The 27,904-nt window shown below is 45.7% G+C and overlaps 1 protein-coding gene across 1 annotated transcript; it reads right to left on the bottom strand.

Annotated features, from left to right (window-relative positions):
• Positions 1–924: 924 nt before the first annotated feature.
• Positions 925–27,370, bottom strand: gabbr1b (gamma-aminobutyric acid (GABA) B receptor, 1b). Its single transcript, XM_084696451.1, has 18 exons — positions 27,140–27,370; positions 23,317–23,451; positions 22,066–22,236; positions 21,187–21,288; positions 20,340–20,405; positions 19,913–20,104; positions 17,492–17,737; positions 17,243–17,306; positions 15,005–15,082; positions 10,196–10,346; positions 9,532–9,664; positions 9,251–9,367; positions 7,378–7,485; positions 7,015–7,108; positions 6,553–6,680; positions 4,529–4,657; positions 4,002–4,145; positions 925–3,747 (listed from the first exon to the last, which is right to left on the bottom strand). The coding sequence occupies exons 1-18, from the start codon at positions 27,263–27,265 to the stop codon at positions 3,463–3,465; spliced, it is 2,469 nt and encodes an 822-aa protein (XP_084552577.1). The 5' UTR covers positions 27,266–27,370; the 3' UTR covers positions 925–3,462.
• Positions 27,371–27,904: the final 534 nt, after the last annotated feature.

Here is a 27,904-nt window from a genome sequence, read left to right as displayed (position 1 = left end):
TGTCTATGTTAGCATAATCATAATATGTTTGTGTAACAGCATGCCGTGTTGAGCAGTCTATAGTCTATCTGTTATGTAGGCGTAATAGCCACTTCTCAAAATTCAGTTATGCTGTTTTAGTCAAACACCCCACACTTTCACACACTCAAGCACACACACACAAACAAACAAAGTGGGTTTTGGAATCTTTCAAAAGGTAATGGAATACAATGACCTAACATATGAGTAAAATAGAGAACCATCATGATTACACATGACACATACTGTGTCATGCAGTTAGCATCTTGCACTATTTATAGAAATAATTGACCAATTACCGTGATCAGATCTTACTGTCCATTAAGGAAGCAGACTATTGGTATAAGTTCATTTAAGGGCATTTCCACAAATGTGCTAAAATAAAATCAGTGAGAGAGTTTCCGTTGCCATTACAGTTCCTCAACGGCAGCAAGGGTTTCTGTCAGGGGAAAGTCCCACCGTGGTTATAATGCTACGATGAAAGCCGTGAGTGTCACGCAGCCACAGAGGCGGGGCTTCTCTTTATCTTTTCCTTGCACATAATGCACTCTCTCTCTCGCACACACACACACACACACACACACACACACACACACACACACACACACACACACACACACACACACACACACACACACACACAATACTCCCAAGCATAAACACCATATGAGTGGGAGGAGAATGGCGCAAAGGGGAAAGTCCAGAGGAATCGGAGCTTTGACTGTGGCTACAAAAGTAGGAGTGGTGGACCAATACACATGCAGGTGTGACACAAAGCCTAACCAAGACACCATCTAGTGTTGAAACCAAAACTTTTACAACTATTTCCTTCAGCATAATCACCAGACCATGTGAATGCAACATTGTACCTTTTATTCTTAACACAAGAGACAATGCCACTTTATATATAAAAAAAACAATGACTTGATTCATCATAATAGTTTTCCATAGCATTTTAAATCATGTCCACAGTTATCACAGTATATATGTATAAATATTATTCAAATACTGTACCACACCAAAATACAGCTTGTACACGCATGTGCAAGATAATACTTTTATCTTAATAACCATTTACATTGTCAGTGTTGTGCATATCCTCATTTGAATGAACGCCACCAATATCATTACTATATTTGTACTTTACAACAATTGATAAACAATTAAGCAATGATAAACATACAATATTTACAGATGGTCACTTAGCAGAATTGATAACAAAGTATCCAACGTGAGGACCTACTGTACAATGCTCTCGTAATTTTTACAGTACATGAGGGCTTCACAAGCAGCGCTCCATCATTCATAAGTGCTCAACTCGAGTTCACAGTTCAAAGATAATGCAAGCTGCGAGACATCAGAGCGTGGGGCTGAACGAGTGGCTAGGAAGAGACAGGTCTGGAGCTCTAAGGCTTAAGGGGAGTTCAGCACAAAATCATAGTCGTACTCCAGTTGCCAAAAATGTTTATGAGTATGAAACACAGCGCGTATTAGACTGTGTTGCTCTCCTGAAAAGAAATATGAATAGCTTAAAAAGCCGGGATGAAACGTGATTTACAATAAAGAAGCTTGCTGCTAAAACAGACCGGCACAGCGTCAGGCTGTTAGGAGTAGCATGGCATGTCTCTGTAAATCAATACTATGATTCACCAAAACAAGAACTTAAAAGACGTAGTGTCCACTCACTTCCGAGTGCAAGTGCCACCTCAAAACAGAAGCAGGGGAAGTGTGTCTTCCTACTTCAGAGAAGTGCCATAAAAGTCCTTTGTCTTTCTCTTTGATTAATAAAGCAAACCAAAAAACCACAATGCAGGAGGCTGACCTTTACAGAGGTGCTGTGCTGGCTTAGAGGGGAAATTGTACAGCGACATGTTGTGTTAGTTTAATTAGAGCCAGGAGATCTACACTGTTTTATGGCACACTAAAATGAATAGCTTGAGGATTCTCCTACCAGTTGTTAACAGTTTGAACAATTTTCTATGCAGAGTAGAGCCACCCTGAGAAGAGAGGGTTCAGACATGGCAGGTGTCATGGAGGAACTAACTGGATTATGCCTGGCCTGATTGAATCTAAAGCTTTTAGCCGGAGAGGATGATAAAAAAAAATCAATGACAAACCTATGCACTTGGAAGTCTTGTGCAGCGTAACATATCATGGCGTGAACTCAAATTTTTAAGCACCGCGCTAAGCTCTCTGAAAATATTGAGACTTATTCTCACATCAAATGTTCTGGTAAGATGTAATTTGATTTCACCGTTGTTGGTTCATAGTGTGGGTTATACGCTGAAGTGTAATCACCCTCTCTTACTAAAACTATATTTGTATTGGTTATTTTCTACTGTCCCTGTCAACCTTTCTGACACATAACCTTCTACAGCTGCACCGGTGGCCTAACACAACAACTCAACTCAACTGACCCTTTGCCAGCAGATTTGTGCAGTTTGTCAAGAAATGTTTCACCATGACAGTTATGGTACCGAAAGGATTATAGAGAAGACAGAGAGAGGGAGACCTTATCCTTACCTGCTGTCACCTGCAGTGACAAACACACAGAGAAAGTCTTGCAGGTGGGAGTCTTTTCGATAATCAGCACAGATGAGGAGTGGATTGCCTTGTCATGCTTTAGCCAACCGGGAGGATGGCAACATTTGAGAGAATTGTGTAAAAACACCTCATTAGTCTCTTTGAACAGAGAAAGAATCATTTACTAATAGAAATAGGATAGGAAAATGTAGATCAATGCAAAATGACCCAAACATGTCATTTGCAGGGTCTTTTTGTGTAGCCTACAATCAATTGCTGGTCTAACAAAAGGGTGATGTTTAAAAGCTCTGCTGTAATCTATTCATAGCGAATATCTCACTTTACAGTGCCCATAAACACATCTTTCGGTAACAATATTTACAACAAATGTGCGAGAACAATGAAGAACTCCCTTTAGTCTTGAGCAATATATTCACAAATCTCAGATGACTCTTCCTTAATCATGCAGAGAAGACAACTGCATAACCTGATTTACTTGGAATCTTAGAACCAAGAAAGAACCTCCTTTCAACACTGAAATATGGTATCAATTCAATTGTTTGGAGCCAGGGGGGAAGGGGGAAAAAAGGAGACAAAAAAACAAAACATATGTGCTTTCTAACCCCCCCTCTCTGAATCCAGGCCCTGCCTCAGTACCCCTTAATCCAAAACCAGCTCCTTTGTTGTAGTTTTTTGGCCGCTCTGATTTGATTACCACCGGACAACATGTTGCTTCAAAGATTACTCATCTACGCACTGCTGACACCTCTACATACCCTCATTGCAACATCCGCCTCCATCTTTCACCTCACCATTCTCATCTCTCTTTCTTGTGCTCCCTCATTGACTCATTTCACCATTGACTCATACCACTACTCATACCAACTCACTCACACACACACACACACACAGTTCTCCATCTCATTTGTAGAGCAACTGGAGCCTGCTGGTGTGACAGTTGTTGCGGCTGATCTTCCCATCGGGCTGGTAGAGGTTGGAGGAATTGGAGAAGGAGGGAGGGAGCGAGTGGTTGTCGGAGGCTGGGAGAGGGTAGCCCGGTGGGGGCACCAGGGATTTGGGGTCGCTCTGGAGAATGGGCAGAGGGGTCGAGCTGTGGTTCTGGTTGGTGGTGGACGGTCGTCTTCTGGAGCGGAGGGCTTGTCTCTCAGACAGCTGGTTCCTGAGCTCTGACACTCTTTCTTCTTTCTGTAAACACAAGTCAAACACAGTTACAGAGTATAGATCAGTTAGGTTAGGAGGCTATCTCTTGCAGTTCCGAGATTTGCCAGTAGAAGGTAGAGTAGCAGGAATAATAGCAGATTCATTAAACTTGGATTTTCCACTGAGTGAGTTTTCCCTGGATTAAATGGTATTTTGAATCAATTTGGCCCAATGACCTCAACTGAGTCCAGTTGTCCATTGCTTCTAAGCAGTAACAGAAGCACATATCTAAAGACTACCTCTTGGATGATCTTCTGCAGCTCCTTGTTCTCTCTCTCCAGCTGCCTGGACTTCTCCTCGTCGTTGTTGTTGGTGGACGAGCCTGTCTTCATGGTCTCCTGGGTGTCAGACTGCCACTCCCCCCGTGTGATTAGCCTCCGCATCTACAGCAGAGAGAGAGAGAGAGGGATAGGGAGAGGGGTGGACAAAGAGATGAGAAATAAAGAACAATAAATAGAGTGAGAGAGAGAGGACAAAGACATGAGAAATAAAGAAAAATAAATAGAGAGAGAGAAAGCAGAGAAAAAAGAAGAAAAAAAGAGAGAAAGACAGGCACTTGCTCAGTCAGACGGGCCAGATAACAGGAAGGTCTATATCTCTGCTGACGCAGCAGCGCAGCCAAGACAGCCATCTAACAGACTGAAGTTATTACATATAAAATCATTGAGCTACTTAGATCGCAGATGAAAGGCTTTTCATTTCATCTGACATTTACATGGGAGCTTAACAGGGCAGGACAAGAGGGGAAGCGGCCATCTTGTGTTACCTTGGGGACAAAAAGCACCACCAGGGTGATGTAGACAGAGAAGACGATGGCCAGCGAGGCAAAGGCAAAGGAGGCGTCCTGCTGCGACGACAGGATCATGGTGACTGGAGCCGTGATCATACACAACACCTAGAACAGAGACAGAGATAGAGAGGAGGTCAGGAAAAGGGAGGGAGGAGAAAGGAAGGGAGGGAGTCATGGAGAAAGAAGTGGTGCAGGACAATTAGCAAGAAAAGCAGCAGGAGAAATACCGTGAGGGAGAAAATGTAAGTTTGAAAGAGGAAGAAGGGAGAGACAGAAGGGTTTGGGCGGAGAGAGAGACTAAATGAAAGATTGAGGATGAAAAACGAGAGAGCGAACAGAGGCAGGACGGCTTGTTTGAAATCGATACATATTGACCAACAGTCAGTCATCTCTTTCCAAAACCAGAGAAATCTCATCCAGGCTCGCAAATGGAAAGAACGTCCAGACATCAACATAGGCCGGATTTTCTGTGCCGGGTCATTACTTACATAGACAGGTCACAGCCGAGAGGGCAATCTCATGGTGCAAACACAATCCACGACAATCCGCGTAAACGTTCCATATCATTACACCTGCCATCTTTCCGCACGCGAGCTATTTTGGGGGGAAATGATCAGCCCCAGAATGTTAATTGCTCCCCTGTGATTCATCTTTAATTAATCGTGCCTATTTGTTTTTGCTCCAGAATGAGCAGGTGGACAGCGTTTTTCCCATTTTTGTTGTTTTTTTCATAAATAGAGTGAGGGGATGTGCAGCTGTGTGTGTGTGCGTGTGTGTGTGTGTGGAGGGGGGGGGATGTAGGATCAGTCTAATTTGTTTTACAGAGAGGGCGATTTGCTGGGCCACGATTCATCAAAAGCAGATGAAGGGAGAGGAAGAGAGGAGTGAGTGCACAGGCAGTTTAGTTATTTTGTCTTTTTTTTTTTTCGCAGACCCAATTTGCAATTCTCTCACTGAGCATAATCTTAAATTGGGTTCAATGCATAATGGATAATCCTTGGAGAGGAATTTAACAAAACAACGCTGGAGACGAGAAAGAGGAAAGCCGCCATATTGGGGACGCTGTTGATTAAACATGGTGTCAGAACTCAGAGCTAAAATCGCAAGGCGACGTTGAAGATTGGTATTACAAACCAATATGAAACACCACATTTAAGTAGGGCAAATTGGCATACCAATCGGGCTACTTTTGCAATTTGCCTAGTGAAAATCGAATGCATTCAAACTGTCTCTTTCTTTCGTTAGGCATTAAGCATTTTATTCACTTCTTTATCTTGAGCACCTCCGGACAGAAGGGGCAAACCAATTACGGAAGTGTAGGGATGGGAGTTCTTTGAAGATAACACTGGGTCCGAGACTGAAGAATCCTCAAGAGATGCTGACAGAAATGGTCTCCCCTCTGGGATGTGTACTAAAGTGTGCATGTGTATGTGTGTGCGCATTTGTGTGTGTCTGTGAATGAGTAAGTGTGGGGAGGGAGGCGTCAGGGGAAAAACCTTGACGTGTGACTTTATTCCCCCTGATGAGAGGAAAGCCCTCCCAGTTTCCTCTCATATGACTTCCTATTTGGACCATGTACAGCCTCCTACACCCTAGTGTAGTCATTCAGGACAGATAACCCATGCTGAAAGCCCCACTGGCTAGTTCCCTCCTCATTAAGGGTGAGAAATGTGTCTAGAGGTGAGCTATACCACTGAGAACTAGAGTGCCTCTTGGCCAGAGCACAAAATCAAGGGAAAAGGGCAGAGAGGAGGACAGGATACATGCCTGAAGAGCGGAAGCGCTAGAGAAAGAGACTGCTAGTGAAAGACACAGTCCTCAGACGAACACAGAGCGTTGAGAAAGGCAAATGACTGGCGAGCACATTAGCACAGCAGCCAGAGATGCACTGAAAAGGCAAACAGAGGAACAATCTTTGAAGGGCGGACATGTGAGCATGCAGCTCCTTTTCTACATCAGCCGCACTCACGCACGTACGCACGGAGGGAAGGCGGACTCACAGCTACGTTGTAGATGGCCATCCCCACAGCTCGGTGGTCGTTGATCTTCTCTGTGGATATGGACTTGGTTTCATAAGCCAGGAAGATCCCTAAGAGGAGCAACAAGCCCTTGTAGCCATACACAACCCCTGGAAAGGAGATATATATATATGAGAGAGAGAGACACAGAGAGAGACAGAGACAGAGACAGAGAGAGAGAGAGAGAGAGAGAGAGAGAGAGAGAGAGAGAGAGACAGAGACAGAGACAGAGACAGAGACAGAGACAGAGACAGAGACAGAGAGAGAGAGAGAGAGAGAGAGAGAGAGAGAGAGAGAGAGAGAGAGATAGAGAGAGAGAGAGAGAGAGAGAGGGAGAGAGATAGAGAGAGACATTAATTTTAGAGGCATTTTGGTCATGCCGGGAAGATCTACTGTTTGCAAAGGAGAGACAAATAGATCAGTGAAGACCATTCTTCTCTTTACCCAGCCAAGTGTTCATCTTCTCTGAGCTGCAATGCTCCAGCAGAGGCTGAATCAGAACATCCAAATCCCCTTTAGGGGCCTCCCTGGTGAACTTCTGCTCACATGGGAAGACAGAAGAAGACAGAAACAGAGAGTGACAGAGAAAGAGTAAGAGACAGAATACCAAGGTAATACCTCATCTCGCATACCTCACGGTACCTTACAACAATGCAATATGCTGTGCTAAGAATTTTTCCAAGTCTTATTTTATGTATTTATTGATTCAAATAACTTGTATTTGCAGTGCAAACAGAGGCAAGAGCAGGGTGAATAAGGTGCCAGGCTATGGAGGGACATACTGTGGTGTTCTGTACTATACTGTACCTCCACTGTGATGTGCAATGGATCCACAATCTGCCAGATCATCAGCGACAGCACGTCAATGCCTAGCAACACCCCCACAGTGGCATACAGCTTCCATGGCTCCAGGTGCTGCTGATGCACAGGAGGATTGGTCACATCCGACTGTCCAAATCCCCCCCACCTTCCTCCCCCGACCCCCCCCCCCCCCACACACACACACACACACACTTCTGATGTTTGAGGGAGGGATTTATAGAGCCATAAATAGACTGGCCTGCTCTTGACGAGAAAACAATGATCCATCGCTAAAAGGCCAATTCAATCGGCCCGTAGTGTTTGGCCATGAACAGAGAAAAAACGGAAAGCCGAAATCAAACCGTGAGCAGAGCTCCGTGACACGATCAATAGGAAAAAAATGAAACCTTAAAATGTCATACTTCTTAAAACAAAAAAACTTGTGAGGCACAGAACTGAAAAGTGGATATTGATTTTGGTGCATAATCCTTTTTTGTGCTTTCTTTTGGTTCTAGCTAGAGGCAGTGGTAAGAAGCTGTTCCTCATGAGTTGCAATACAGACAGGTGTTAATTCCTGGATGGATTCATCCACTCTGCATTCCAGTGCTCCGTAAATAAAGGTATTAAAACCAGCTAATGTAGAGGATATCAGGACAGTAGAAAACACATTTTACACATATTATCTGCCTCAAACAGACACATTTGTCCCACACATTTCCACAGCATCTTATCCCATTACAAAATACATGATTCCTTGTATCTGAAAGCTTCTTAGGAGTATTATCTCACAACGTCTAAAAAGCTACAACTCGTTGTTGGAGAGGTATCACACAGGCAGTGGAAATCAAAGCACAAAACGAACATCGACGGCAGCTTCAAAAGACGGCTGCGCCAAGCGGAACATTTCAATTTTAATGGTGCAGCGTCCTATCCAGATGTACCAAGGGAAGGCAGGGGCTCAGGCTGGATCAGGGGTTAGAGGCTGGAGGCTGGAGCTAGAACAAGGACCGGGGCAGGGGCTGAATCCGAGTTGGGGTCTGGGTCTAGATCTGGGGCTGCTCTGGCTACAGCATTCTCAGCTCTGGAATTAAGTGATTCAAAATGAACTCAATCAGTTCTGACACGGCTCTCGATAATATAATCCCCCCAGATAGGCTCTCATGCTAGGGATATTCATACATATTCAGTAATGGGCTTTATCTCCCAGCCTGGAGTATTCCTCCACTCTCGCCTCGCAGCTGGAGCGGCCTCTTTAAGATGTGATGTTTGACACGTCCCTCTAAATGGCAGTGGAATATATTAGCAATAGGGGTGGAAGGCGGTGTGGAAGGCTCTGATTGGGGGAGGTATAAAGATATGGGGCCAATTGGGGGGGGGGGGGCTGAGAATCAGTGGTTCGGGGGACTGGACTAATGGAGGTTCTAGAACATTCAAGGGCAGGCGTGAGGTTAGCAGTCTCTCTAAGGGCTAGCTACAGATCTAAGAGGAATGGGGGGAGGGAGGGAGTGAGAGGAAGAGAGAGCAAGAGAGAGAGGGAGAAGCAGAGAGATTTTGATAAAGAGAGGAAGTGATGGAGAGAAATGGAGAGAGGAGCAAAGAGAGGGAGAAGCAGTGATAGACAGATATATTAGAAAAGTTAAGAGGGGGGAGCGAGAGAAAGAGTGAGGGAGGGAGAGGGAAAGAAAGGGGTAAGGAAATAAAATGAATGTGTGAAATGATCCTGCATTGGGGAATACATCATTTTCTGGGCACATAGGGTGCCCTTGGCTGAGATGGTGATAAAACTGAGCCTAACCTCGGAGCCAGCAACTCAGTTAATTGTTCTCTCCTGAAGGGCCTCTCGCTCCGCTACCTCCCAGACACGCTCTTTCCAATTTACCTTCCTCTTGTCCTTCTTCTCATCCTTCTTGGTGAAGACGGTGTGGACCCACCAGATCTTGGTGAACATGCTTCCGTAGGCCAGACTGAAGCCTAAGCCCAACAACCACAAGCGAAACTGCGAGCAAAGAAATTAAATGTATTATAATTGTGCAGCTTTAATCCATCAAATGCTTATTAACATCAGGGGAAGCACTTTGCTTTTCCATGACCTTGACATGTCTAGAACACAGACTCAAGCATCCCCCACAATGCATCAGTGGTGGGCTTCTCTTCCTGTACCTGGCAGACAACAGGGAACTGCTTCCTGTGGACATGGAGCCCATCGATACCCAGGGGAAACACAGCTGCTAAGGCCATCATACACCCCACCGCAGTCATGTTGTTCAGATAGGGTTGTGAGTTCTGGATGTACCTGTCACATACACCCATATAGCACACACACACACACACACACACACACACACACACAAGGCTATAATACCTTGGGCCTAGAATATTATATACACACGTGCCCACACACACAAAGGCACTGGATGTGTCTAGCTGTCACATTCTCTATCTGCCTCTACACACACGCAGACACACAATGGTGGCTGTCTGTCACTCTATCAGTGAGGCATTCAGCATTCAGATGAGACTGTCACTGAGTTCAGGATATTAGCTATCCGTTCGGAATGCAAACGAAGTTTGGATTCCAACGTCAGGCACATAATCCGAATATGCTTGGAAAAGTCACACCAGATAATACACTGCGCCGTTTATGTCAAGCTCTGTGAATATCACACAGATCAATTTTGATTGGCTCAGCAGATATATAAAAAAAAAAAAGGTGCAACATTTTCTAAAAGTATAATTCTCGTGCCATTTTTTTCAGGCTTATCTTGGACCTGTTAAAGCCAATCGTATGCAAGTTTCAAATTGGACAGCTAATGTGTTTGCATACCTGACGTTGCTGTTGTAAATATTGAACGTGAGGCAGACAATGCCCAGTAGAATCCCCAGTCCAGCAAACACCGACACAGACACAAAAAGTTTCTGGGAGAGGAAACGGAACTCCTCAATGACCACAGTCTGGTCTGCAGGGGGGCCCGGCCCTGGAACCAGGAAGAGAAGGGGAAAGAAACAGTCAGAGGACCACAAGACAAGAAATCAAGAAATGAGGAAGGGTTGTAGGAAGAGAAACAGAGAGAGAACAACCCTGCTTCAGGATCAAGAGAAATATCAGAAAGGTCATTAGCTAATCGAGCGCACAGCGTAAAAGCCTTCCAGTTGAGGCTACAGCCCCTGGCCTGGCCTAGCTTGGCCAGGGTAAAGTTAGTGCCTAGTGCTGCTGAAGCGCATCAGCATGACCACATCATTTAAGGAAGTAAGTTTAACCCGTCACTCCGTCAACAGGGTTCACTTGGCGTTCACAGACAAGACAAAGAGAGTACACAAACACTGGATTAAAGTCGACATGGGACCAAGGCCAGCAGAAATAAGCCTTGTGTAGTAGGATGGAGCGGGGGGAGAGGGAGAAACGATAGGAGGGAAAGCTAAATATGGGGGGTGAGGGAGGAAAAAGATAAAGAAGAAAGGAAAATGACAAGACAGAGAGAGACAAGAGAAAGGGGGGGGGGGGGAGAGAAGGGATTGGTTGTAAAATGGTGATGGGGAGAGTGGGAAAGACAAATACACATTACTAAGAGGAGGGGAACAAGATCAAGTGAAACAAGTAAAAAGATAAGAAGAGAGAGAGGGAGAGAAAAAGAGAGAGCTAAACAGACAGAATAAAATCATAGAGCGAAAGCTGAGGATAGCAGCGACCCATTTCTGTTCGAGGTAGATAGGTTCTCATGTTGCGACCCAGTCCTTTTCCCCTTGTATCTGTGTCAGCATCTAGCCCAGCGGGAGGGAGAAATCTCTCTCTCCAGCAGTCACTAGAGCCCTGGCCAGGCTGCCCAGCCCTGGCCTGTCATGTCCCAGCCATGCCTAGCAACACACTGTATCATCCCAGCCCTGCCCTACCTAGCCCCACTCTGACCGACCTAGTCCCACTCTGCCCTACCTAGTCTCACACTGACCTACCTAGTCCCAGGCCTGCCCTACCTAGCCCCACTCTGACCGACCTACACCCAACCGTGACCTACCTAATGCCAGCTTTTGCCTGCCCACTCCCAGCCCTGCCCTGTAGTCATAGCCCTATTGCAGCTTTCTGATACCACATTGAGCTTTCAGGTAATAATAATTAAGTATTCATTTAGCAGCCATTTTTATCCAAAACTATATACTGGGAGGATTTGACCTGCTCTAACCACTAAGGTATACCCATCCCCTGGTAGGTAGGTTCCATTTATACAAGCATGGTTGCAAGATACCACTTGTATCCTCATTATGGCATTGTCATTAAGTATCCATGCAACAGCAATGAACACTGATGTGATGTGGATATAATAATGCACATTACAAATACAATAATGCACATGTTTACAATGGTGTTAGTTTAGTAGGATGGAGGGAGGGGGAGGGGGGGGGGTCAGTGTGCAGCTCACTGTTGAGAAGTTCCCAGATCAGATCAGAAGCTGTTTCAGATAAGGCTAGGCCTCAGGCTGAGCTGGGTAAGATCTCAGCACACAAGCCTGCCATGTTTGACTGAGCTGTTAATATGAGCATGTTGCCATGGAGTTCTGAGGTCAGAATAGTAACAGGGAGGGCTGGGGGTGGGTGGGGGGGTTGGGGGGGTTCTATTTCCACAGGAGCCCGTTGCCATGGAGTTTCAGAGTCAAATCCACTCTACACTGTTTGTATGGAGTTGAGTCTGTTTGTGCTTGATATGGAGAAGCTGATGTATTATACAGTAACTGCTTCACAGTTTGATGTAGCTGGTGTGCTTGAGAAGCTCAGTTCAAAAGCTTGCCCATTCTAGTGACTCTCTACAGACTTTACTCTACTATAGTCAGACTAAATCACAAGGGAGCCGAGCTGCCTCTCTATCCCCCAAGGATTTGTGTGCACGTCTGAGGCTGTGTGCTGAGTTTGAATGTACCCCTAAATACATCTTGTGTGTGTCTGTATGAATGTGTGTGTGTGTTGTGTCGGTGTGTGTATTTGCGCTGCGTTCTGTCCTTTGGGGCGCCGTGCTCTCACTGTAATACCTCTCCCTGCCCTTGATGGTAGAATCGGGACAGAGTGTTACCATGGCGACCGGGCTCCATAATGGTTGCCACGGCGATATGAGAGGAAAGCCGCGATGCAGTGGTTGTCAGGGTGACCAATCGAATGAGGGAGGAAAGGAGAGAGTGTGAAAAAATGCTGGCAAATAAAATAGTCAGCGAGAGCATGAGAGGGATACGGTGCTGGAAAGAGAGACAACATGAGTTCTAGAGAGCGAGAAAGAGAAGGAGAGACCAGAGGGAGAAAAAGAGATCAGAGAGAATAATACAGAGACAGATACGAGAATAGAAAGGAGGGGGCAGGGTGTTGCTGCGCTTTAAAGAGCAAGGCAGAGGCCAGTCATTTTTAATTTGGCACCCTGATTCTATTGGCTTGTTTCTCAGCACCTCTGCCATGATAGTGATTCTGAGAGGAGCTCACTGGCCGACCTACACAGAGAGAGAGAGAGAGAGAGAGAGAGAGACAGAGAGAGAGACAGAGACAGAGAGAAACAGAGAGAGAGGGAGAGGGAGAGAAAACAGAGAAAAGAGAGAAAAGGGGTGAGGAGAGGGAGAGATTGAGAAAGAGAAAGGTAGAGAGAGAGACGGACAGGAAAGCAAGAAGTAGTGATAGAGAGAAAAAGGGATATAAAGAGGGAAGGAGAGATTGAGATAGAGACACACATCTCTGCAAAGGTTGAGCAAACTCAGGCTTTCCGCCGGTTCAACACGTGGCGACCAATCTGGAACAAAGTCACCGTCTCCTTCAATGGGCCCTATTCTGTCACGTCACTGCCGCCAAAGCTATTTTTAGAGCGGTTCCCAGACTAGGGAGAGGCTGCTTGCAGGTGCCACGGGGTGGGCAATGGCAGGAGGAAGATGCCAGCCTCTGGTGACCGTTCTCGAGGAAAGAAGGACACCTCGCCGGGAAACTAATGTCGCGGAGATAACAAGGGGTCCTTGCTTTCTCCGATGACCTGTCTGCACACACAGATGGCACCACCCCCAGGGCTGACGGGCCCAACGCAGGTGGCATGACCCAGCATCTTAACGACAACAACACGAAAGGTTATCTGCCTATGAATGTCCCCCAGACGAACACGCACACTCTGGGGGGGACAAAAGCCAGCCAGGGGAGTCTAGATTGCGGGCAGGTAACCTTGATGTCACTCTGGTGCAAAAAACAACACAAAGCTTGACTCCCAGGCAGTTTTGCAATGGCCTGGGAAGCGATTCTGGCATGAAACCCAAATATCACTTCTCTCCTAGACATTTTTTGTTCTGCCACAATGGGTCCGACGTGACGTCAAACACTAACCGACTGAAGGACAAAAGGGGACACCTGGGAAATTACAGCTTAGCTTTTGAGTCATCATGTCTGAGATGAAGGCAAACATTTGAGAACAGACCGGCAACTCATTGCTGGTGCACTGAGGGGGTGGGGGCTAGCGGCGGGGGGCTATAAGGGCTCTCTGATCCTGGCAAAGGGCTGGGGATGCTGAAAGGCAGACGCCACATGAGTAGAGAACACGTCTCACATGGATTTATGTACCTCTTTAAATACCTTTATGTATTGATGTACACACAACAGTTTCTGCATAGGCAGCGGGATTAGCTAGCACCAAGCACATGATGACCTTCAAAGACCAGACACCAGCCTGCCTGAGAGTGAGATGACCTTACAGACCAAAGCCTTGGAAACAAACAGAGATTGCAGCCTCCTTATTAAGACAATCCAATCCCCTTTGTCTGAAATTGCTGCCAAGGAGCTAATCTGTTCAGCGACATTCATTTAGTTATAATCACCAATTAATTAAAAAGGTAAATAATAATAAGGAAGTGCTGAGAGCAACAAAAGATTAATTACATATGGTTTACTGGAAACATTCAGTATTTTTAATATTCCAATTTCACGCTAGCCGCCATAGTACAATGCACATAAACTGTTTTCGAACCATTAGGCACTTTTCTATCTGCGTTTGCCCGGAGCCCAGGAAAACATAACTGACAGGGCTGTACACCAGGCTCCCATACTGATTAGGCAAGACCATTTTACTCTTCAACATCCAAGGTCACAGAACCGACTCCACTTAAATTGCTGCCCAGATTGCTCTGCTTTGTTTTGTTTTGACTGTCAGCAGGCATCTTCCATTCATTTTCTTCCTGTCATCGCCTTGAACTGGTCATCATGTTTAATTAGTTAATGAAATGAATTTTCCCGCTGTTGCTCTGTAGCACATGGTCCCATCACTGTGCCTGCTCAATTTATGCTGTGTATTAAGCCAGTGGCAGTTTTCATGGCCCGATCATTTTGCTTTCTGTTGAGCTGTGCAAAGCAAAGTGGAGCGTTGCTATCCTCACTGACGACATGCTAAATAAAAGCTGACTGATTGATGGATGAACATTCTTAGCCCACTGTACAAGAAGGGGAGGAAGAAGGAAGGAGCGATGAAGAGGAAGGCTTAAAGTAAATGACAAAGGCAGGATAAACGGAAGACATGGAATGGGAAGAAGAGGTGGAGGGAAAAGAGATGGGGGGGAGATGGGAAAAGAGAGGGAGTGCAATGGACAGTGATGAAGAGGAAAATAAAGGAGGGATGAGAAAGATAAATGTGGCTCACCTATCCACTTGTCATTCCCATACCAGGACAGATTGCCTTTAGTGCTGTCGTAGTATCCAATCTTCTTATAGCTCCCTCCTATGTAGAAAGAGAGGGGGGGGGGACAGCATCACCACATCATAAATAAAAACAAATGCACACACACACACACACACACATACGCACACATATGCACACAAACAGATACACAGAACTCTGGAGAAACAGCTACTTCCTGAGACTACAAACCAGGAACCAGGATTTGAACATGAATATTAATTTTCAATTATTTTGACTGATTTAGTAACAATGATTAGGTAGGTGTGTTTTACAAAACCAATTTCTTTTATTGAGAATACTGTTTCATAATTCCATAAAGATTTTTTAACTGGAAAAAATTACTTGAGCTTTGAATATCCACCGGTATTTGACATCCCCAGGTCTCAGAAGGCCCATCTACTGTATAATAACAGTAATATTGCTGCAATGCCACTGGGAAGGGAGATACCGGGGCCAAACCAAGCTCAGGGGGCCCCAAACCCCCAAAACAACCAGAAATGAGCTCAAGTGAAAACCATTATAATTATCAGCTGTTCGTTAGTTGTAATTACTGCGCTCAACTCCCAGCATCCCCGGGGAACAGTCGCTCTGAGAACAGCAACACGGAGAGGCGGAGAAGGGCGGGGGGGAATCAGAGCCCTTCTCGGAGAACGCAAACATTCTCTAAACACCGCAACTCACACAACCTGCCACTGGGGATGGGGGGGCAGGAGGGCCTGTCTGTCAAACATCACATTTTAGTGGAGAGAGAAGTTTGATAGATCAGCTGATTAGCCACTTAGTCTACATGTTGTTGTTTTCATTACCAAACCGCCTGAAACGGTCCAGGGCAAACGCCACTACAATTCATCATCAATCCTCAAAGGGATTGTAAATCAAAACTCGACCTGCTTTTTCTGGACTGCTGGGCCAGCACTTTGAAAGGAAATTTGGAAAACAAGCTTCATTTTCAGCAGCCTACCCCCACTGCCACCCCCCACCCTCTCCCCCACAAAAAAAGGCACTTTTAACACAGTCACACAGTGCCGCACTGTCAGGGAGACACAAAGCACAGACAGATTGAACACAGGAACACAGGCGCTGTGATCAAAACTCAGGCTGTGAAACGTTGCCTTGCAGGCAGGAGCCGATGCTAGCAGAGATAAGACAATTGCCATCGCCTTCTGACAGAAGAGGCTGGCATGGCCACCATGGCAACAGAAATGAGTCCTGTCTGATGACACAGACCACATCCTCGTTGTGAATATGACGGGCAGAGCCGAGAACCAGGGTAGTCATTACTGATGCAGGACTGAGCCGATCCTGCCGTGGCGTTAGAACAACTCTGTACCACAGTGACATCCTGTTAGTTCTCTGCCTTGTGGTCCAGGAGATACAAAGTTCTATTTTTTATGTGGCTCTTAATACTTATTATGTTCCCCTCGTTGGCTGCCTATTGTATAGAGCATAGGCTGGCATGCATGTGAAAAGAAGAGAAAACAGATTGATTGTAACTTACTGAGACAAATGGGACGCTAAAACGTCCTGAACTGAGAGAGCGAGGCAGAATGAGGTGAGAGATTGGGGGTGACTGCGCTAGATAGTCTTTCCCAAAGAAGGCATGACACCCTTTCAAAATTTGTCCTTGCTGCATTATTTTATGTTTTTTACATGGCAGCAGTTTTTTTTTTTCTTCGTCTTGTCCCAAGAAACAGAATGACAGTGAGGATTGCTTGGTTTCATTGAAATGACGTAAAAACTGCTGCATTTCATAAAAGTTAATTTGGCAGCGACATAAAAGTCGCTTTTTATGAAACCCTCCAACTTCCAATGAAATATTCAAGAACCTATATTAACTTTTTATGCACATGTTCAATTTATTCTGTAATTTTAGTTGGAGAGTACAACTGCACCAGGGGAAAACAGTGAGACCTCATTGTGAAGGCCTTAAGTACAGTCTGACTTCAACAAAACCCCAGTGTAAACCTTTCACCTTGCAAAAGCCACTCTTTAAACTTTTATAAACAAACGTATGTACAGGAGTCATATGCCACCAAAGCGTATGATTTGTATCGTAACCATAGGCACTACAAGACCTTGTACAGACCAGTCTGTCGGCCATTTGTCATGACTGACATTCTGGACACATTATGATAGGAAGAAACAAAGAACATGTGAGGATAGTGATTATAACCCAGTGTTTCCGAGTCGTAGGTTTACCTTGTAGCTGCTCAATAAGAGTCCAGGCCATTCTCGAACCCTGAGCATCAAACACCACATGACCCTGGAAGAAAGCAGAGTTCATCACTAATACATGTCTACCACCTTACTGTGTTAGAGCCTCTTCCTCCAGCTCAAATCATACACCATTTTTCTCTCTCGCCATTCCCTTCTTTCTCCCTCCTCCTCCTCCTCTCTCTCTCTTTCTCTCTCTCTTTGTCCTCTGTGCTACAATGGCGATGCACTTACAGATACTCCCTCGAAGGAGCTGGTGTTGAGTGCACGGTAAATCTCGGCGGTGATGTCTCGGTTGTTGTAGTTGAAGTCTTCCAATCTGCGGCCCTTGGCTTTGAGGGGCCCCACCGTCTTGTTGAGGGCCAGAGCCAGGGCCCACACAGCATCATAAGCCAGAGGAGCCTCCTGGAAGCCTCCCGTCTCCTCTGGGTTCTTCCCCCCGAGCTTAGACATCAGCTGACCCAGAAATTCCTGAGAGGTCTGGGAAGCAATATGAAATAAAGTACAAGTAAATGTGTGTGTGTGAGAGAGTGTTGTGTGCCGTGCATGCATGTGAGTTAGAACATTTACACATCAAAGAAGAAGAAACCTAAATCTCACAACCGTGGCACACACACACACAGTGTCAAAACACACACACAGTGTCAAAACACACACACGTCGGAGAGACCACCGGAGACACTCCACATTTTCACACCCTGCTGTCCTTTCTCTCAGAGCAACCTGAAGAAGGAAGCATGTACATCCGTGGGCACCCGGGGGGCCAGGCCCAGGTGCTCAGCCCATGTCCCAGCCATTACACGTCAGCAAGGATTAAGTGTGGGAGCAAAGGAATCCTCAACATCCAAATGAGCTTGTTCTTAAAAGGAGGAAATTATAGGAGGAAATTAGCTTTCTTCCCCTCGCTATTTCAGCATAATTACATGAACCTCTTGATGCCTTTGAGAGGTCACCCAGCATTCACCCAGCATCTGCCTAATGGTTGACCGGCTTCTACTCTGGTATGTGAAGCCTTCCCTGAGCTCATCCTGGAGAGAATGCATTATGCAGAGCAGGTAGAACTTCTTCCACTCCCTTGTCAACTCCTCTGTCAACCTAGTCTGAAGTGATGACAATTAACACCTCCCTTTCAGACAGCCTCAGACGCCGCCGTCTTTGAGAAACTCTCTCCATTAAGGATGAGCTATAAAAAAATATTTTAAAAAACACAGTTCCGCTCATCTTTTATTACAGCGGGCATATGGAAGCTTATTTGCCACCATTTTATAACAGCTCTCTGCTGATGAAAATGCCATCTCTGTCACCTCTGCGTGCCACACAGGTGAATTTGGACGGGAGGAGAAAGGGGGGGAGGGTTGAAGTGTTGGAATGGATGTGAGCGACTCTCGTCTTGCAAAAAGCAGTAAACAGCTCTGTCAGAAACATCCAATCCTTTCAAGAGCCTCACATCAAAGCGAGGAGAGGAAATAATGATGGCATTGAGCCAATTCGTGGGGACGATCGTACTGTAAATTGCTCAGAATGACGTTTTTGGCAAGTGGGGTATAAGTAAAGGTGTCTGGATGTTGGCCAGAGGATCCTGGACCAAATGAAGGCTGGAATGGTGGTTGGAAGATGGGTGATGCGCGAGAAGGTGAAGGGATTGATATATTTCTGTGCAAAGTCAGAACCCAGGCTGTGGGGGTGCTAGAGGGTGGCGATGGAGTGAGGTTCCATCTGGGCAACTGGGGTTGTTCTATGGGCACGGCAGTCCCTGGGCCAGGGAGTGGAGGTGGGTCGTAGGGCTGAGTAGAGGAGAAGAGGATGGGGGACGTGGGGGAGGGAGGCTGTTATGTATGCATGAAGGTCCCTGGTGCCTTGCAGAGCATCTGGACCCTATCCAGGCCTGTTCCCACTGGGGAACAGGATGTCAGACTGGTGCTCCCGGCTGTACATGCCAAGCTCCCTCCGGGCAGCAAGCAGCTGGATCTGTCACCGCTACCGCCACCGGCCCCGGGAGAAACAGGAAGCGACGGTGCACGCCGCGCGTGTCACCAAACCGGGCCGATGATCAATAAAAGACGAGGCTCTGCATTTTAATGGTCCCCTCTTCAGTCACCTGCACTTCAGCTTGACGTGCCCTGAACGTCAACAACTTCAAGTTTCCACTGGGTTTTATCAGAGCTCTGAAGCCAAACTCGGTGGTACTTCATGCTTGGCCAGTGAGACGACAGCTCACAGCACTTGAGTAGAATCAAAAATATCTACTATGATGTGAAACTTCAAAGTGTAAGCTAATAAGACACTTGAGTTAGCTAGAACATCATCCTCAGGCTATAACATTCGGGGCAATAGTCTGTCATAGAAAAGGTCATTACACCAGGGATGACTAGCTTGAGGGAAAACGACACGGTCGATTAATAACCTAAAATAGGTACCTCATACCACAATAAAAGCAGCAATAAATATTAATGTGCAAATCATACCGTAAGTGCCTAATTTACTCATACATACTGCAGTAAATAAAATACGATTGCTACAATAAAACTCTCCCATCCCCTATAGCAGCTGCTGACTAGGCATTGACTTGAATGCAGCCACAATAGAAACAGTTTTGTCAATGCTAGTCAGGCAAGCAAATGCTGAAATGTAGAGAAGGGTGACTGAAGGACTTACCATGTTGGATGCTCCTCGTACAGTCTCCGGGTTGAGCATGACTATCTCCGTGGTAACGTGGCCCTCCACAGCCTCTGTCATCTGCTCAATGGTGCAGTTAATGGAGGGGTCCTTGATCTTAAACCAGTTGTCCGCATACCAGCCAATCAAGAACCAGACATACTTCTTCCCAAACAGCTTCTCCTTGTACACCTATCCCATGGTACAGAGGGAGGAAGGATGGGAGGGAGAATAGGGCATGAGTGAGGTGTGGAAGAGAGAGATCATAAAAAGCTGAATTAAAAGACAGATTGGGCACACTGGACAATTCAAACTGAAAAAAAAGGGCACAGTCCTAAAGTACGCACTGACAACCATCTGCAGAGTCTGAAATATATATATATATATTTTGTTTTTACTGAAAACAAAATAGGAAGAAAGAAATCACCTCGCAGAACACTTTTCTGGCTTCCGTCTCATAGAAGAGGCCAACTATGATTCTGGCATCCTGGCGCTAGGGATTTGGAAGAAAAAAAAGACAAAGAGTTGCTCAGGAGACGGAAAGCAAATCTAGCGAGCTAATAGCCCTGGAGTCTACGTAGGTGTCGAGGAACAGTCCTTGGCCCGCCGTCACTACGCACATCTTCCAACTTCCTCTCTCCGCTGGGCTGCATTCTCACAGTTACCACGGCTCCTCCTGTGAAGGCCAATTAATCTTGCGCACCAAAACTAGGCCGGCACACTAGGCACGGCTACACTCATACAGGCGCCAGCCAGAAAGGAAGCCAAGCTCACATTGGAGAATATAGGGAGGGAGGGAGGGAGGGAGGGAGGGAGGGAGGGAGGGAGGGAGGGAGGGAGGGAGGGAGGGAGGGAGGGAGGGAGGGAGGGAGGGAGGGAGGGAGGGAGGGAGGGAGGGAGGGAGGGAGGGAGGGAGGGAGGGAGGGAGCAGGTAAAGGACGAAGGTGGAGGTTCAGAGTAAACGGTAGGCCCCAATTAACTGGATTCTTTTGTAAACAAAAGTCTCGATTTACATTAAAGGCCCGGCCTGTGTTTGGCAGTGGTAGGGCTGGTGATTATGCGTGGCAAGCCAGGTCTAGGCCACTGCTTCTCTGCTGTAATGGTGTATGTGAACTCTCTCCGGGGTGTGTTCTCCAGACTGGCCCTGATTGATCTCCCGTGTTCAATCACCTGGCAGTTGTCATGGCAGCCAGGGGGATAAATGAAGGGGGGTGAGGGGTGGAAGAAAGGTGGAGGGAGGAGGGGAGACGGAGGAGGAGGAGGAGTGAAGGCACCTTGAGGTTCTTGACAGCCACAGCAGGGTCTGTGAGGAAGCTCTGGCGAACGCTGATCTCGATGCCTGCCTCCTTCACCCTCTGCTCCAGATCATCCAGAGTCTGTCACACACACACACCGACAGAGAGGAGAGGGGGAGGAGGAGAAGGGGGAGGAGGAGAGGGGGAGGAGAAGAGGGGGAGAGAGATAATTACAATGGAGTGACAGGAGGAGGTGATGGGAGTGAGGCAGGAGGTAGAGAGAAAAAGAACGAGAGAGAGAGAGAGAGAGAGAGAGAGAGAGAGAGAGAGAGAGAGAGAGAGAGAGAGAGAGAGAGAGAGAGAGAGAGAGAGAGAGAGAGAGAGAGAGAGGAAAAAAGATAGTAAGAGAAATCACAATATGGAATAATCACAATAATCAAGAAAGAGAAATTGCATTTATTTATTTTTTCATATCTAAGTGATTTAGCATCCGCTTGTATCCAAAGTGACATACAAATAGTGTATATAGAAAGCACAACAGACAATCAATGAGACAGATGATATTGGTGTTAAAAGGAATAAGAGGTTAGCAGTGATTTCAAGAAACAGGAATTTTGTTGACATGAACAGCATCGGGTAGAGGACACAAAAAAGGTAGAGGTCACAGAATGAAGGAGAGAACCAACAGACAGCAGGTGCCAGCAAGACAGACACCGAGGGAACGAGAGACCTGATAGGATGGATAAGTAGAGATAAGGGAGGGAAAGGAAATGAAAAATATGAAACCATTTTACCTGCTATTGCTTTCTTTGCTGTGTCCGCCAGCATTCCCCAATATGGGGAATGTGACAATTTAAACAAACCACAGTAATCTGGGTCGTAACAGCCTATGGCATACATGTAAAATGGATCACTTACTGAGGTGAAGACCTCTGTGGTCTGCTGGATGGTGGCGATCTTGGTCCACTTCCACTTCTGGAAGAGCTGCACGCGGGTGGGGTTATGCAGGGTGGCGGAGGGGTGGGTACGGAAGAAGGTGGGGAAGCGCTGCCGGTTGGAGAGGGCGGGAGAGCTGGAGCCGTAAGACAACTGGGAGAGGAGATTAACATAGTGTAATAAGGGCCCCATGTCGTTTGGTTCAATCCATTTCAGCTAAATCAGGCTAAATGAAATAAGCTCTACTGCCATTTAAACCATCCTCATTGATCAGCTGTAGTGTTTGAAGGTGTTATTATATAGTGAATGACGACAGGGCCCATGTACAGAAATGTGGGTCAAAAGCGCTTAGTAAGAATTGGCCAAAAAAAAGCTTTTTATGACTTAAATAGCAACGGACATGAAAAATGAAGGAATAGAATGTCTAGATGTTTTTTTCCTGTGAGAGTGCACTTTACCAGCTGGGCCAAAAGTAAAGTAAAGAATGACACTAATGCAGTGATAGCACTACCAGGTAGCTGTTCTAGTTCACATCTGGACAGAAAATGAAAAGGTACGCAAATTCAGTCATCCGCTTTTTAAATTCACCACATGACACGATAAATGCAGTTTCTAGTGAACAAATTTGACCCAAATATGAATGACCATATAAAAACATAGGTGAATTATCCTCCCCAAATGAGATGACAATTATATAATACAAGTTAGACCGCCAAAAATAGTTTTTTTTTTTTACTGGTCTAATCTGTTACTCCTTGGCTTTCCAAGCATGTAGTTCAGGAGGCTTGGATGGCACTCGTTCAGCTGTCCTGCCAAGTGGATCAGAGGTGTCTGCTGCCTTGTCATTGCCTTGGCATTCAGGTGTAGCCAACATCTCCCTGGGGGTGGAGACTTATTCCCACAAGACACCAGGGCCAGCCGGCTATCTGACAACACTGCTCCCTGCCTACCTCTCCCGACGAGGATCAAACATCAAATAAAAAACACAATTTAACTACAAGGCAGTGAGATAATTCTGCACGGCACCCAACCGTAATATAATGGGTATCGGAAAAAGTTACCAAGTGTTTAATGCGGTGAGTAGAACCACAAACAAACACAAAGACAGACACACACTACCACACACTTACACTTAGCAGCCACACCAACCCCGACATACACACAAAGACACAGAGATAGACACAGACACACACCAACAGACACACTAACAGACAGACACAGAGAGCCACATACCACTATGAGGTTCCACATGCGCGCAGCCTCGGCCACCAGGGTGGATACAGAGCTGCAGCCAGGCATCAGGACAATCTTAATGGGCTCCGTATAGAGCAGGTCATACAGTAGTTTGGTAGCCTCTCCTGGATCACACTGGGGACCAGAGAAGACAGAGAGGAAGGAGAAGGGGAGGGCAGGTTAGAGTAGAGTTGCAGGCAAAATAGGTGAAAGGGGGAGCAAGAGATTGATTGAAAGACCAGAGGATAGAGAGAAAATATGGAGAAAAATAGGAATGGACAGAGGGTGTGAATAGAGGAATAGATGGTGAAAGAAAGAAGGAACAACACAGGGGGTAAGCAAAAGATTGGAGGTAGAGGGGAGGAGGTACGCTGATTACATACACCGCAGCGCGGAAATACATTAAAAAACATACAAGTGCTATTTGTATGGTAAACGGCACAGGGACAGAGTAAGGGAGTCAGCCATTCATTTCACACTAGTTTGCACACAACAACACATAAACAAGAAGCCGTGAGAGAAATCCAGGTGAGACACGTTTCAAGGACAGGGTGAATAGCAGCTGTCCTCTCAGTGGCTTTAGAAGGGCGAGGGACACAACATTTATTTGTGTGAATGCGGAGAAATCTTTATCCAATAATATTTAAGGCCCATTGTATTTGATCTCCCCTAACAAATTGTATTTTTCACTTTCATTCCTAAACTTCCAGCAAATGAAAAATCTATATTTAATTTAAATGCTAACGGTATCGGGTAGAGAGATCACTGATCATTCAGTTCAGAGACTGAAGCGCAGTTGGAATCCCTGAACAGTAGGTATGAGAGAGGGATGGGGCATTTAAGAATTCTTACTGGATTTATCAGTAGCCTATATAAAATCAATTATATTTCACAGACCAACTTAAACTGGCCACGCCAATTATTTGGGTTACACTGATTATATGTTATGACTGATTTTGTTTGATTTGAGCAATTACAGTCTACAAATCGAGTTAGCATTGGCAGGTCACTCGATTTCGCTTCCATGGATCTGAGCATATAGGCTTTCTTTGCTAACTTCAGGCCTGGCCTAAATTAAGCCTTAGGGAACTCGTCGTTGGTAATCGACTTCTGTACATTTAGATTGTAAATGATTTGGACTTGGTTACGTCGATAGCCTGTGAACGACACAACGGTGACGAGGACGGGTCCTTGAAATAAATCAGCCAATTCCACGTTATGCGGGGTCGTTTAAGCATCCCAGGCAATCACAACGTTCACGAGAGAACCCAGAACTTCAGGTACAGGAGGTATTTTGAGTTTGTCTGAATAGCGTGTGTGTGCCTGCGCTTCACGCCCAGACTTCCCGTAGGGGATTTTTCACCTCCCTGTGAAGCACTGTTCCGGCTGGCTCCCGCTAGTTCACTCTGGGGAATCCGTGCGATAGGCAAGAGCCTTCCGTTACGTGAACCTTGCAGTCTGCAGATGGGGCTGACTTCGCCAAATCGACCAAACTAAATACAAATAAGGCATCAGATACAACTACAGTTTAAAATAGATTGTATGTGAAATCTTGTCTAGCCTGTAGCCTATAATTTCCGAGTAAATGAATTGACACCTCAGTCAGAATGCACACCTAGTAGGCTAGCAGCAGACATTTGTTTTGTATTAGGACTCAGGCTTTGAAAAAACATGTCAGCCCTGCTGCTGCAAACATCAGCCGCAACAATAGATAGAACGTGGTCAGAAAAGGTCCTTCAAGAACGTTGATTTCAGCATATTTTGTGGTAGGAAGCCAACCGTGAAGGTCTCCAGAAACCTGAAGGTTAGCCTATCACTCTATTTTACAGAAAGGCAGCACACCATATTTCTTGACATTAGCATATTTAGATCTAATCCACAAGTTTTAGCGGGACAAAGCACAAAGAGTGGTAGGCTTATCTAAGACATAGGCCTTGGCCTACCACTCTGTGTGCATTGTGAATTGTGTCCCACTTATTCTTAAATCAAATAAACGTGTGTGTAAACAGAACTGACAGTAGTAAATAACTAAATAGTCATTTAGCAGACGCTCTTATCCAGAGCGACTTACAGTCAGTACAGGGACATTCCCCCGAGGCAAGTAGGGTGAAGTGCCTTGCCCAAGTACACAACGTAATTTGGCATGGCCGGGAATCAAACTGGCAACCTTCAGATTACTAGCCCGACTCCCTAACAGCTCAGCCACCTGACTCCCCTAATCCAGAGCCATATGCGTCGTAAGTCACTCATGGATCTATCCCGACGCTCTGGGGAAATCAACGCGAGGTATACCGCATTCAAATGTTGTGCCCCATCCGCTGAAGCCTACTGGCAATGGCATCTTCAACTTTAATGAACGGGCTTGGACAGATATTTAATTAGCTTTTTCTGAAGGTCTATGGAAATGTTTAGGGAATAACTTGATCCTCCTGTGGAATATTTTCAGGTTGGTTTGACTTCTGATGACGCAGCATGGTAGGTCTAGCTGGCGATGGTGCTGACTTGCAATCAGCAGGAGATTCATCAGAGCGTATTTAGTCTGGGGTCCACAGGGGTCGAACTCCTCATTGTGTAGCGGACGGACCAAAGCGCCGGCACAGCCTTCAGGCTACTGGGTTTGTAAAAGTATCTATATGGGTGACTACTCCCGACTAGCAGCACTTTTTTGGCAAACTACAATTCATACAAATGTTCTCACACTGACAGGCTTGCACCATATTGTCGTCCATCTGTTCCGTTGCAATGGTAGCCTATAATAAGTGCATGATCTTCTTCTGTTATAGGAGCAAAATCTAAAGTTCTACCGTTTGTTTGAACTCCAGTTGTCTTGACTACTGTTGTCATGCCAACCTCTACCCCCCCACACACACACACACGCACTCCAGCCTTTTGAAGTAGGGTTCCAATGCAGAGCGGTTTTAACCAATCACAGCAATGCTCTTAGCAACACCAACCAGTCACAGTGCATTTAACTGTTTACGTTCTGTGAGAGCGTTGTGTTGGTGTCCTGTGCAAGTAAGAAGGCACGCAGAAGGAGGAATGCAGGTAGAGGAAGAGGTGGAGTGGGAAGCAAAGAGAAAGAGGGGGGGGGGGGTTGAGGAATGTGATAAGGTAGAGGAGAGCGGGAGTGGAAGCGATTGGAAATCGAAAAGCAGGAGAGTTTATGGGGTGACCAGACAGCACTTGGCATTAAGGGGGAGTGTGGTGATGCTCAACTAGGATGTGAACATGAGAATGATGCCTGTTCCATGGCCATTTTCCAATGGCTATAATTATATATATACCCAAGGGAACAGATTCACAGTGTCATATTATTATTCTAACTTTAGCTTGCTATCAATTTATTGCAAACATAGTTGCAGTAATAGCAAGCCATTACAAAGGAATGCTTTCCCTATCGTTACATTCGTCATGAATAATGAATGATTCCTCAAATCACGTGAGACAAGAATGTGTGTGTAAGCAGATGTTAAAACACGCCCCTTGCACAGTGCACGGGCAAGTCTGTGATAGTTCACCGTGCACTTGTGCAGCTTCTACTCACCATGCTATCATAATGTATGAACTCTACTCTCCATGCTATGATAGTGTATGAGCTGTACTCACCATGCTTTCATAATGTATAAACTCTACTCACCATGCTATCATAGTGTATGAGCTGTACTCACCATGCTATCACAGTGTATGAGCTGTACTCACCATGCTATCATAGTGTATGAGCTGTACTCACCATGCTATCATAGTGTGTGAGCTGTACTCACCATGCTATCATAGTGTATGAGCTGTACTCACCATGCTATCATAGTGTATGAGCTGTACTCACCATGCTATCATAGTGTATGAGTTCCAACTCGTAGTCTGGCAGTATATCAGTTCTCTTGTTCACCAAGTCGAGCGCCATCTGAGCGGAAGGAAGACATGCCTGTCCCCCGGGCCATCCTCCGCTCATGGGGAACAGGGCTCCAATGTAGAGTTTCTTCTTGCCTAGAGCCGGGCAGGACCAAGAGAGTAGTAATGTCAAAGAGGCGAAGATCAGAGTACATCTCTTGACGGAGCGTCGACCCCCAGGTAGACTTGGACAGGAAACCGCCATGGTGGAAGAGAGAACTCCAAAAAATTATACAAATAATAATAAAAAAATTAAAATGTCACACACTTTGATGCGTGAAGCAGGTGATCTTGTAGTTTTTATTTGCTCTGATATTAGTCATTTATTGTAATGGAAATGGCAATTTTTGCTAGACATTTTTTATAGTTTCAGTGGGCTTAATTTGTAGCCTCTTACACTGTTGTCTTTTTTTTACTGAAGGGTAACGTATTACGCTATGACCTAATGAAAAAGACATCAAGATTAAGGTCATAAAGGATAAAAACAAAGTTTTTAACACATGTTGTCGCGACTATGAGACTATCTGCGTTTAATTAGTCATTAGAATTACTGCAATAAGTTAGCCTATGTTATTTGCTTGTAAAATAAACAGTGCTAGACAAAAGCGTTTAACGCAATCAATAAACAGGCGAAAACCCCCAAATAAACGAACAGAGACAGATAAGGTCAATTAATCATAAATGCAGTTTTGAGTTAGTT

Source organism: Hypomesus nipponensis, chromosome 4 (assembly GCF_054491055.1).
Source record: "Hypomesus nipponensis isolate SF chromosome 4, ASM5449105v1, whole genome shotgun sequence".
NCBI lineage: Eukaryota > Metazoa > Chordata > Actinopteri > Osmeriformes > Osmeridae > Hypomesus > Hypomesus nipponensis.
The sequence above is the reverse complement of the archived record's forward strand: the minus strand, read 5'-3'. Positions and strand labels throughout refer to the sequence as shown.

What these genes read in the sequence shown, in the direction of transcription:
- gabbr1b (XM_084696451.1), bottom strand. Translation starts at nt 27,265, where the DNA reads ATGAGCGGAGGATGGCCCGGGGGACAGGCATGTCTTCCTTCCGCTCAG. An exon ending in GCTCCTTCGAGGGAGTATCT is followed by an intron (nt 17,307 to 17,491) that starts GTAAGTGCATCG and finishes GCTTTCTTCCAG; the next exon opens with GGTCATGTGGTGTTTGATGC. An exon ending in TGCAGAAGATCATCCAAGAG is followed by an intron (nt 3,748 to 4,001) that starts GTAGTCTTTAGA and finishes TTGTGTTTACAG; the next exon opens with AAAGAAGAAAGAGTGTCAGA.